General features: G+C 42.7%; 1 protein-coding gene across 10 annotated transcripts in view; it reads right to left on the bottom strand.

The window, feature by feature from the left end:
• kank1a (KN motif and ankyrin repeat domains 1a) overlaps positions 1-12,703 on the bottom strand; it is a 247,080-nt gene that overhangs the window by 113,290 nt on the left and 121,087 nt on the right. For 2 of the 10 annotated variants that reach the window (XM_043718250.1, XM_043718298.1), the window contains exon 1: positions 1,281-1,658. The exons of 7 other annotated variants lie outside the window; for them this stretch is intronic. Coding sequence is in view for 1 of the 3 variants with exons in the window: in XM_043718298.1 (XP_043574233.1) it covers positions 1,281-1,293 (13 nt within the window). In the remaining 2 variants the exon portion in view is untranslated. Of the gene's footprint in view, positions 1-1,280; positions 1,659-8,066; positions 8,147-12,703 lie in introns of those variants that run through there. One more of the 10 variants, XM_043718259.1, reaches the window with a different exon arrangement.

The raw sequence follows: 12,703 nt of genomic DNA, 5'->3' as shown, positions 1-12,703 counted from the left end.
TGTGCTGTATTGTTCTATGTTCTATGTTCTAACGCAAAGTGGCCGAGCAGAGGCGGAGAGCCAAGTTCAGTACCCATGGGGATGACCTCAACCGGGACCTTGGGTCCATGTCAGACTACTGGTGACCCCACTACAGTGCACACACATATACACCTCGAAGCTATAACCTGGTGTTGAGAGATTTTTAACTTTACACAACCCAGCCAAACACCGGCACTTCCAAATCATGACTACTGTGTAACACAATTTCAGGACATCAAATTGCCTGGGATATATAAAATCGCAATGTAGCCACAGTTGTAATGTCGGAAAGGTAACAGCCAGTTTGAACCCAAAGGTTCCACAAACAGCAACCTAATAATGACAAACAAACTGGTGTCATGGATAAATATTGGTTGGGGCACAGAACGTTTTTGGACTTCTTTGAAAATGGGATTTTTCACATGTCTCTGAGATAGATGCTTCTTTGTTTAATATCTTATCTGAAAGATGTTACTGAGGGTAACTCCAAGCACATGTTTTCAACTAGTTTCACACTAAGGGTTAAACCCAGCAGTACTCTGATGCTTTAGAACGAAATGAGGAGTGTCCCTCTCTTGCAAACAACCAAATTGCTATATCAAGGAAAACGTGATAAGGCTACGCGTCTGCTTTATTACAGCATTGCAATTATAGCTTCACTGAAAGGAAATAATTGTTCAGTTTTACTTTCAAAAGGTCAATTAACAACTATACTCACGTTAATTGTGTTATACGTATCCAAAGTAAATTAATTTAGATTTTAAAAACTTTCAAACAGACATTTCTGCATGTTGGATGTATTACAAAAGTAATAAATAGACAGATACCAAGTGCCTATTGGGAACATAAAAAAGAAATGGAGAACATTTCGACACAATAGATCAAGGTGCATCTTCTGTCTGCATATTTGAGGTAAAATACTGTTATGACAACGAAAAATGTAAATGCCTTCTCATGCAGTATTTTGTTGATAATGCAGACACAGAATAAAGAACAAGTGTAGACTAGTCAACTTGGAAGAAACCAGTTGTGAAAGGAACAACTGGAATTTATTAAAAGCTCAACTGAAGGACACGCATACATTTAAATATCTTGACACAGCTTTTCAAAAATGGGTCATAACAGCTTCCTTGAGCATGTCTAATGTGTTAATCTAACCGAAGGCTGGAGAATACAGATACAGGACAGTACGTTAAATACCTGCCATTCACATTTCATAACCAATTGGTAGGAATAGATTTAAAAACAGCATTTCTTACCTGTTGGTGTCATGTCAAACTCCTTGACCAGTAGAGAACAGGTAGCAGACAGGACAAGGTTACTGTCTGAGCAAACGTCAGTGAAAACTGAGATCAGAATATCTCCTAACTAAATTAACTGCTTTGATCATATGACTGTAAAGTGACACCTCAACTACAGGCTAGTGGCTACACATCCACATATAAGCGTAATGGGAGCTCCAGACCTCCAAAATACCCACATCAATGAAAAATAGTTCGCTATTAAAATCCAAGGAAAGTACAACCTCAAAATACCAGACCTGGCAACGTGTACAAGCGAGAAAGAAAAAACTTGGCCCTTTTATAAACGGAGCAAACCTCCAGCAAGTCTCAGATATTTGGGCTTGCGGATACAGGTTAGGTCATGTGCACTTTACACTAACGCTTGGAGTCTCACATGCCTCAGATTGAAAATTAACTGAATAACTGCGGTTAAATCAACTGGAAGTATCCGTGAGTGTGAGAGAAATGGCACACCTTCTCTGACTCAAAGTCAAACATTGTTATATGCTTAACGCACACCTAAGGTGGAAACAAAAAGACACTATCCCGGACTAAAATAAGATTCTACAGGATGGTAGGTGTTACATCTCACAGGGGAAAAAAAAAGTTTTCAAATAACTCAATATCCCATTATTTCACAATTTCCCTAGGGCTACTAGGATTTAAAATCAATTTAAAAACACCAACACTCAATACTTTCCATTTTAGTCAGGTTGTCTCAAATTCAATAGTGAACCAATAACAATGATCTTGCTCATTCCTGGAAACAGGATGCAAGGCAGAAGCAGAGATCCAATAAGTGTCCTGTTGAAGTCATTCTGGCTAAACTCTGAAAATGGTTCCCACCAATGCTCAGCAGCAGCGGTGTGTACTACTATCCATACGATACACTGCAGACATTCATCACAGAAATTCACCAAAAATCCATAGAGAGCACCTTCCATCTAGAAGGACAAGAGCAGCAGATATCCGGGAACACTACTGCCTGCAGGTTCCTCTCCAAGCCACTCTCACCATCCTCACTTGGAAATATATTGCCTATTCGCTGGCCCAGAATCCTGGAATTCCCTCCCCAATGGCATTGTGGGTCTACCTCAAGCATGCGGATGGCAGTGGTTCAAGACGACAGTTTATCAACACCTTCTCAAGGGCAAATAGGGACAGACACCAAATGCTGACCCAGCCAGCTAAACCCATGTCCACAAATGAATAAAAAGAATTTGCCTGCAAGACATTTGATAAGATCTCCAAAATTAACATGCACCCGCAATCATGAAAGGACCTTCAATACCCTAGTGAGGCACTGCTGGTGATCTGGGAGGCTGCACATTGCCTGCTTGTCTATGTACGGGTGCTCTACAGTCTAAACACAAAGCTATGAAACAAGTTTTAACCTCTTAACAATTTCATTCAAAAGCCAATTATCTTACTATTGCCATATCAGAGATAAGGGGTTTCAGATTTACATTAGCTATACTTCAAAAAAAGTGACTTTCTTGTGACATTAGCTTCAGCTAAACCTAAACAGAGCTTAAATTAGGATATGGTCTTCTATTTGGCCAGACATTGTTGGACAGCTTTAGTCTTAGTTTAACCTTGCAATACTATCATCTGCCTTTCAACTTTCAAAGCACCACTCCCCAGGGTCACTGGTGTGTTTTAGTTTAGAGCATCAGAACAATTTGAATGGCAAAGAAATTGGAGTGGGATGTGACTAGAGTGAGCTTAGGGGAGACCAAGATAACGTAGAGCACAGACAGCGTGAACGAGACTGCAGCAGGGGGAGGTGAAGACCAAAAGAGTTACTGACTAAACTGTTGGAAATTTGGTGCAAAGTGGAAATTAGCTGCAAAGGAGGACAGGGGTGCTTTATGTAAGGTTGACTGCAAGAACTGAACTCTGCAGAGTGAGAGGTTAAAAGATGTGATACGAGGTACCCGACCTGCAGAGAGAGCTGTGAAGAAGAGACATCACAAACAACATGATGCCAGTACAAGGAAAGAAACGGATGGTGAGGAAGACTGGTGAATATTTTTAGTCTTTCAAGTAAAAGTCAGGTGTTCAGTTTGTGTTTAAGTCACCAGTGTATGTCTTTTCTCTTTACTTAATAATGATGTGGAGATGCCGGTGTTGGAATGGGGTGGACAGGGCCAGAAGTCACACGACACCAGGTTATAGTCCAACAGGTTCAATTGAAATCACAAGCTTTGGAACACTGCTCCTTCATCAGGAGAAAACCTGTGATTTCAAATAAACCGGTTGGTTGATAACCTGGCGATGTGAGACTTCTGACGTTTTCATAATAAAAGCTGCTGAAATGTTAGATTAATACTGGCATTTTTTCTTTTTAGTTTATAGAAATAAAGTATCATTACAGTGAAGTGTAAATATAAGGGATCTTGAGTTAATTAATTTATAAATCAAGTCAATTAGGATAGTAATGGAGGGCAACTGATGTGTTGCTGCTGCAACATGTGGGAGCTACTGGAACCAAAGCAACTCAGAGTGAACACGCTCAATTGAAGTATTTAACAAAATCAAGAAACTTTGAATCAGAGTTGAAGAAATGGAATCTGAGCTTCACACATTGCGCTACTTCAGGGAGCAGAAGGTTTCCTGGACACTTTCTTCCAGAGGGTGGTCACATCCCTCACACTCGGCAGTTCAAAACTAGTATGTAATCAGGGAGAGCTGGGTGTGACTGTAGGTGAGACAGCTTTGCAGACCCGGGGGTTAAAACTGAGACAATGCGGCATCTGCAAATGTCCAACAGTCACGAGGTTTTTGCAAGTTGCATGGATGAGAGTGGAGACCACAGGGAGGATGAGCAAAATGACCATGGCACCATGACCATGGTACAAGGAAGCCACTGAAGGTGCTCGGGGACAGTATTTGTTTTAATTCATTCATGGGATGAGGGTGTTGCTGTCTGGGACAGCATTTATAGCCCATCCCTAACTGCCCAGAGGGCAGTCAAAAGTCAACCACATTGCTGTGGGTCTGGAGTCACATGTAGGCCAGACCAGGTAAGGACACTAGTGACCCAGATGGGCTTTTCCCAAAAATTGACGATGGATTCATGGTCATCATTCGGTTCTTAATTACAGATTTTTACTGAATTTAATTTCCACCATCTGCCGTGGCGGGATTAGAACCTGGATCCCTAGAACATTACCTGGGGCTCTGGACAAACAGCCCAACGATCACTAGGCCATCGCCTCTCCAAATTTGGGGCAATAGATTGTGTTCTCTTTGGTTGTGAACAGTAATCCCAAAGGTAGTGTTGCCTGCCTTGTGCCAAGGTTAAAGACACCTCCTCAGGGCTGGAGAAGAATTGGGGATAGGAAAGGAGGGATCCTGATGTCATTGTTCACACAGTACTTACTGCATTGGGAAAACTAGAAAGAGGCTCTGCCGGAAGATTTTCTTTGAGCAGTTAGATGCTAAATTAGAAAGCAGAATCTCCAAGGTAATAATCTCTGGAATACTGCCTGAGCCATGGACAAACTGGGATAGGGTAAATAAAGTCAGCGAGTTAGATGTATGGCTCAGTGGTTGGTGCAGTGGTTTCTGTTTGTGGGGCACTGGTACCTGGCAGCTCTTCCTGCGAGAGGGCCTGCACTCAAACTAGCTGGGAGCAATGACTCGACAAAGTGAATAATTAGGGGTGTATGGGGTCAGGAGTGGAGGGGAAATTGCCTTACAAAGCTAGGGACACTGCAACATTACAGGTAATTATTTGGATGATGATACTCAGAGTGGGACAGGAAGGAACGGTGTGTATAGTCATAGATAAACAGCAGTAAATAGAGTTAAAGAAGGGAGAGTATGGTTAAAAGGCAAAATTAATGGTTCTTTACATGAATTTGCTAAATAATCAGAATGAGTGAATTAATGACACAAATGCAAATGAATTGGTATGATTTTATGTAGAGACATGGTTACAGGGAGCTCAAAGCCAGGTCAGCATGGTAGCTCAGTGGTTAGCACTGCTGCCTCACAGCACCAGAGACCTGGGTTTGATTCCACCCTCAGGCGACTATCTGTGTGGAGTTTGCACATTCTCCCAGTGTCTGGTGGGGCTCCTCCCAGTGCTCCAGTTTCCTCCCACAGTCCAAAGAGGAGTGACTTAGAGGTTTATAAAATCATGAGGGGCATGGTTAGGGTAAATAGACAAGGTCTTTTCCCCAGGATAGGAGAGTCCAAAACTAGACGGCATAGGTTTAGGGTGAGAGGAGAAAAATTTAAAAGGGGCAACTTTTTTGTTGCAGAGGGAGGTGGGTGTATGGAATGAGCTACCAGAGGAAGTAGTGGAGGCTGGTACAATGACAACATTTAAAAGTATGGAGATATGTATATTAATATGTAGAGTTTGGAGGGATATGGGCCAGATGCTGGCAAAAGAGACTAGATTAGGATAGGATATCTGGTTGGCACGGACGAGTTGGACAGAACGCTCTGTTTCTGTGCTATACATCTGTATGACTCTGTGTGGAGATTAGGTGGATTGGCCATACTAAATTGTCCTTAGTGTACAGGGATGTGCAGGCTTGGTGGATTAGCCATGGGAAATGCAGTGAGTCTGTGTCGGATGCTCTTTGGAGGGTCAGTGTGGACCCGATGGTCCATGGCCTGTATCCACACTGTAGTGACTCTATGAAGAAACAAACATTCTGGAGTATAAGAGAAAATGAGGACTGCAGATGCTGGAGATCAGAGTCGAGAGTGTGGGGCTGGAAAAGCACATCAGGTCAGGCAGCATCTGAGGAGCAGGAGAATCGACAATTCAGGCATAAGCCCTTCATCAGGAGTATATGACTTTTCCGAAGGTCAGGCAGGGTAGCATTATTGGTATGGGATGGAAATAATCTTGGATCAGAAGATGTAGAATCAGTACAGGTGGAGCTTAGAAATAAAAAGGGAAAGATGATGCTGGTTGCCTATCGACTCCCTAACAGCAGCTACTTGATGAGACAAAGCTTAAATCAGGAGGTAATGAGGGTATGCAGTCCATTCATTCATGGACGACTTTAATCTTCATGTAGATGGTGGTGGAAGCCATGAGGAAGATTTCATGGAGTATTTGCGACAGTTTCTTACAACAAAACATTACTGACCCATTCAAGGATCGAGTGGTCTTGGATCTGACAATGTGTAATAAGGTACGTTTATTTAATGAGGTCAGTAAATGATTCCCCGGGAAGCAGTGACCTGGCATCCACATTCAGCAGGTAATAGGGAAGACAAATGGAATGCTGGCTCTTGATTTTGAAGGGATGAAGAATAAAACTAGAGACGTCTCACTAAAACTATACAAGGCACTCGTCAGATCACAGCTAGAATAGTACAAAATAATTTTGAGCCCCTTATCACTGGGGAGATATAGTGGCATTGGAGGCAGTCCAGGGAAGATTCACTAGGCTGGTGCCACCACATATGGAGGGACTGTCTTCTGATAAGACATTGAGCAGCTTGGGCCTGTACCCAATGAAATTTAGAAGAATGAGAGGTGACCTTATCGAAAACTACAAGATTCTTCATGAACTTGACATCTTCAATGTGAAAAGGTTAATTCCCCTTATGGCAGAGTCAAACATCAGAGTAAGGGGTTCACACATTTAAGACAGAGATTAGGAGCAATTTCATCTCACAGAGGATAATGAATCTGTGAAATTCTTTCCTGCAAAGGCTTATTCAGACTGGGTCAGAAAGTATATGGACAGTTCAGTTCAGGGAGACAGATTTTTAAATCAGTAAGGAGATCACAGATTACTGGGAGAAAGCAGAATTGGTCTTCACAGATCAGCCACAATCTTATCGCATGGCAGAGCAGACATGATGGGCAGAATGGCCTGCTTCTGTTCCTATGTCTTCCCATAGGGAGACACTGTTCTGAAGCACAAAAGAAAAAGTCAAGAAAAAGATGGCAGAGATTAAAGTAATTGGTAAAAGAAGCAACAGTATGAAGAAACAACTTGCACACTGGGAGTAGTTAGGGTCTGGCATGTACAGCCAGAGGGCAAGGTGCAGGCAGGAAGAAGCTGCAAAGGAACAAGGTAGAGGATTATGGGGAGAAGGCAGGCGATCGGCACCGAATGAGCTGTGCATTTACAGAGCCAGCACTGACACAATGGGTGAATGGTCATATGCTGTAACAATTCTTCAATTCTGCCCCCATTTTGCTCTCCCAACAGGAGGGCTTTCGAAAATTTATGCAACGGTGTACCCAACCTCTGTCAAGAAGTTTCTGCATCTCCCCTGAACGTGTGAACCAAACAGGTTTTTGGGAAGAGGCCATGAAGTGAACTGCTAGTGTGTTTCAGGAATTGGATGAAGGAAGTTCAGCTCAGGGTACAGAATTTCCAGGATAGCTGAGCTATCAAAATCGAATGGAACAATCAGCTAGCAAAGCAAGGTGGACAAGGAGCTAGAAAGCTATTAAGAAAGCATTGCATCTGTCCTATTTATTTAAAACATCCTTCAATGCTCCCCATTTGTAGGAACCTGTGACATTGAAGGGTTACCTTTGACCTTGGATGGGAACTAATCTTTAAACTGTCTGACCCTGGAATTCAACTGTTGTTCTGGGACATAAGCAGTTAATAAAGGTTTTCAAGCAATTAAATTCTACAGTCATTATTCTTGATTCAGGTGGAGAAGACACATTTACTGAATCAGAAACATGTCACGACCTCTCACATTTGTGTAGATCCATTTGATCAAAGTAGCCGGGTGGGAGAGGGTTGTAAAAGTGGAGCCTACCTGTCTGTGATTCCCTGCCTCAGTGGTGACTTGTTGGGAGGATTGACACAAAAGGCACAACCCTTTCTGACATCTGGGTCACTCACAAGCAGAGTTTCTCTCTGCCCTTGCTGGGGTTGCAGATTTTCTTTGCTTCTGTTAACCAAAGGCTGATTCGCGTTTCCTCTTCTGCGGCAGTGCTTTTAACCGGTAAATATTCTTATCAGCACACAATAATTTTAAACAAGGACCCTGCCAGGAGTTAGAAATTAACACGTGGCTTTAGGTAGAGCTCACTGAATCGTGACTAGTCTCAACATCGTGAAAAGTGAGTAGTGAAAGTCGGTTCTGAAATCACATTTAGCTTGGTTCATTTGGAACAGAGGATGCAAGTTCAACAGATAGTTTTGTCATAAACAGGTTGAATGACTCAAAATTCCAGGAGCTAGCACTGGCGTCTTCTGGAATGAAGGGCATGTGAGGACAAAGTTATTTTAAACTCTGAACCTTCTTATCACACAGACTTGAAGTTCTTAACAGATTGGCTATTCAAAGATGTTTGGTTGTTTAAACTTCTCAGGGATTGCATTTAAAAGTAATTTCATCAATTTATAGCCTCAGACTCTGGTCACTGCTACAGTTAAAATCTGCACCCATTTGCACTAACTGACAATAATATACAACTTCCCGAGCCACCTTTGGTACTGAGTTTACCAGGGAAGTTGTCTGTTAATTATTTGTTACTAAACTGATAGTTAGCTCATGACCTTTATGCATCTTTATAAAGTATTTATGCATTCATTCAATTTTTTTTGTTTAAGTTTGATAAATAGCATGATTTGCAGTATGTTTTCTTCGTTATTTCTTATCAAATGTCTGCCAAATCATAAGAGACAACTCCGCTGCTGTAAGAGTTTCTAATTACCCACAGGCACTAGATCGGCTCTGTCTCACTTCGCACAGCTGACCACAACATGTTGGAGGACATCCTCACTAACATGTTTGGAACAAGTTTGTTCCAAAGAGAAGTTTGACAAGTTTAGTCACACAGGGACTGTGCAGAAGTCATTTTTGTCAATGCAATCAAGGATAGAATTGTTAATGAGAATGAGGTTAACGAAGTGGAGGAGAACATTAAAGAGGTTACTTTCTCAATTTGATCATGTAAACCATCCTGACTGCTATTTCCTTTCGGATAACCAGCTTGCTCAACGGTTTCACAAACAAGACACGCTTGGTGGTGAACTTGTCAGCCTACACCCTGAACATGTTATAAACCCTCGTTTTGATTTCCACCTAATTCCATCCCATTAATTCTTCCATGAGGAGACGTCTTTAATCGATGGTGGCAACATGGGAATTTGGTGGCAAGATGGAAGAGTTTGGGGCTCTTTGTGAACTGTAATAAATGAAGATAATAAACAGTGTAGAAGATAATGAAGGGCTTGAATTGAGTGAACAGGATAGACCTTATTCCCCTCTATCACCAATGGCCACAGATTTAAGGGCATTGGTTAATGGGTCAATAGGGGACATGGGGACAAACTCTTTTCCCCCAGAGGGTGGTGGGCGTGTGGAATTCGCTGCCAGGTCACAGACTTTACCAGCAAGTGTGTGGAGGACTACATACTGAGGAAGTCAATCCAGGTATCCCCCAACAGGAAACCCTGGATTATTCAGCTAAACCTTTTAAAAACTAGGCGTGTGACCTTCAGATCAGGAGAGCCACTCAAATATAAGGAATCCAAGAATAACCTTCGCAGAGCTATTAAGACAGCCAAGGACCAATACCAATCCAAACAGGAGCCCCAGACAGACACCCGGCAACTATGGCAAGGACTGAATGACATCACAGGTTCTAAAAAGAGACAGTGCAAGACAGCAGACAATGACACATCCCTCCCAGATCGTCTCAACACCTTTCACACTCATTTTGAGCAGAATTTTGGCAGAGAGGTAACACCTATTCAGACAGGTCCTGACGAACAGTCACTGCATCAGAGGTCAGATAAGTTTTCCTTCGTGTGAATCCAAGGAAAGCGATGAGACCAGACGGAGTACCAGGCCGTGCACTCAGAGCATGTGTAGATCAACTGGCAGAGGTCTTCTTAGACATCTTCAACCTCTCCCTGCAGCAGGCCACTCTCCCTGCCTGTTTCAAGAGGCCAACATCATCCCTGTGCCTAAGGCAGCTCATGCAGCATGTCTCAGTGACTACCGCCCAGTGGGCCTAACTTCAGTGGTCATGAAGTGATTTGAAAGGCTGGTCATGGCATTAATCAACTCCAGCCTCCCCACTACTCTTGACCCACTCCAATTTGCCTATCAGACCAACAGATCCATGTTAGATGCCATATCACTTGTCTTTCACTCCTCCCCAGAACATCTTGACACCAAGAACAGCTATGTCAGTCATTGACTACAGTTCAGCCTTCAACACTATTATCCCTCGAGACTGATTACTAAACCCCACTCTCTCCAACTGGATCCTCAGTTTCCTGACCCACAGGCTACAATCAGTGAAGATTGGGGACAATATTTTATCCTCACCAATACTCAACACTGGAGCACCCCCCCATGGGTGCATACTCAGCCCCCTACTGTACTCACTGTATACCCATGACTACGTTGCCAAATACCAGACTAATGCCATTTACAAGTTTGCTGATGACACCACCATAGTCAGTTGAATCTCAGATGGCAATGAAACAGACTACAGACGGGAGGTGGAAGATCTGGAAAAATGGTGCCGCACTTAATTCCGGCAAAACCAAGGAAGTCATTATTGACTTTCGGCGGGATGTTACTCATGCCCCCCCTACACATTAACAGCAGAGAGATGGAACGAATGGAGAGCATCAAGTTCCTGGGAGTGGTCATTCACAACAAGCTTTCTTGGACTCTTCATGTGGATGCACTGGTCACACAGGCCCAACAATGTCTCTTCTTGCTCAGGCAGCTGAGGAAATTTGGCATGATGATGAATACCCTTGCCAACTTTTATAGGTGCACCATCGAGAGCATTCTGTCTGGATGTATCACTACCTGGTATGGCAACTGTACCATTCAAGATCGGAGACGGTTACAGAGAGTGGTGAGCATGGCCTGGACAATCACAAAGGCCAACCTCCCATCTATAGAATCCATCTACCAGGCCCGCTGTCAAGAAAAGGCTGCCAGCATTCCCAAAGATCCATCCCACCCTGGCAATGTTTTTCTACAATCTCTACCATCAGGGAGAAGGTACAGAAGCCTGAACACGCACCAGCTGGTTTCAAAACAGTTTCTACTCTACTGTTGTTAGAATACTGAATGGACTCTTAAACTCTTAACATTTGCCTGTACTTGTGTTCTTGTTTTTGCCGCTGTTTATCTATTATTTACTTATGTATGCTACTTAACTCTGTGATCTGCCTGGATTGCTCACTGTGCCTTGGTACATATGACTTCCGTTCTGTTCCATTCAGGTTCATGGCTGAGGCAGAGATCCTCAACTCAGTTAAAGACAACCTCTATCTGCACCTGAAGTGGAGCAAGCTGCAAGTTTTGGAAAGTCAAGAGTAAAACAATTGGCTAGTTTATTCAGCCAGTGTAGGCCTGGTCTCTTTCTACGCTGTAAATTTTCTACATTTCTGACTCTAACACTAACACTGTTCATGCAGCAAGATAACCATACCCCACACAAATTTGAAAGACTTCTGAAAAGGCACCAAACAAGTGTTACAGGCACTGAACTCACAATAAAATACTCAGTCCTTTATTTTCACACTTATGCTTTCCTCATTTATGACTTTTAATCCAAATGTTATCTTGCCGCCTAGAGTTCAAATAGGTCACACATATAAATACAAAACAGTCGTTCAAAGTGACTCTTGTTCCACAATTAGAATAACAATCAAAGCAAGTCTAAACTGTTAATGACTAAAGTAGCAGTGTCGTTTATTCTGTATAATGATTGGCCATAAGTTCCCAAATGTCAACTAGATTGACATCACTGAATGAAATACTTCCAATGTCTGCATGTACAGTTATGAGGGGAAGTGGCAGCTAATTTGGTTTGCATCAAATACTATAGAAGACTTTCTCAACAGAATTATTTCTACACTATGCAGACAGTGAATGACCTAATGGTATTATCGCGAGACTATTAACTCCAAAACCCTGACAAATGTTCTGGGGACCTGGGTTCAAATCCTCAGATAGTGGGGTTTGAATTCAATCAACAACTGGAACTAGGACAGTGGTTCAGTGGTTAGCACTGCTGCCTTACATCGCCAGGAACCCGGGTTCGATCCCTGTCTCGGGCGACTGTCTGTGTGGAATTTGCACATTCTCCCAGTGTCTACGTGGGTTTCCTCCGGGTGCTCCAGTTTCCTCCCACAGTCCAAAGATGTGCAGGTCAGGTGAATTAGCCATGCTAAAGTTTAAATACAAAACAACATTTTGCACAGACAGTGATTTGTGTGTGGAATGAACAGCCAGAGGAAGTGGTGGCTGCAGATTATGGTTACAACATTTGGATAAGTACATGAATAGAAAGGTTAGGAGTTCAGGCAAGTGAGACTAGTTTAGTTTGGGAACATAGTCAGCATGGACTAGTTGGATCAAGTTCCCATGATGTATGACTCAGTGACTCTATAGAAGGGCAGTTCGACCAA

This window comes from Chiloscyllium plagiosum, chromosome 2 (assembly GCF_004010195.1).
Source record: "Chiloscyllium plagiosum isolate BGI_BamShark_2017 chromosome 2, ASM401019v2, whole genome shotgun sequence".
NCBI classification, from domain to species: Eukaryota; Metazoa; Chordata; class Chondrichthyes; order Orectolobiformes; family Hemiscylliidae; genus Chiloscyllium; species Chiloscyllium plagiosum.
Note: the sequence above shows the minus strand (reverse complement) of the source record. Positions and strands in the feature narration are given on the sequence as shown.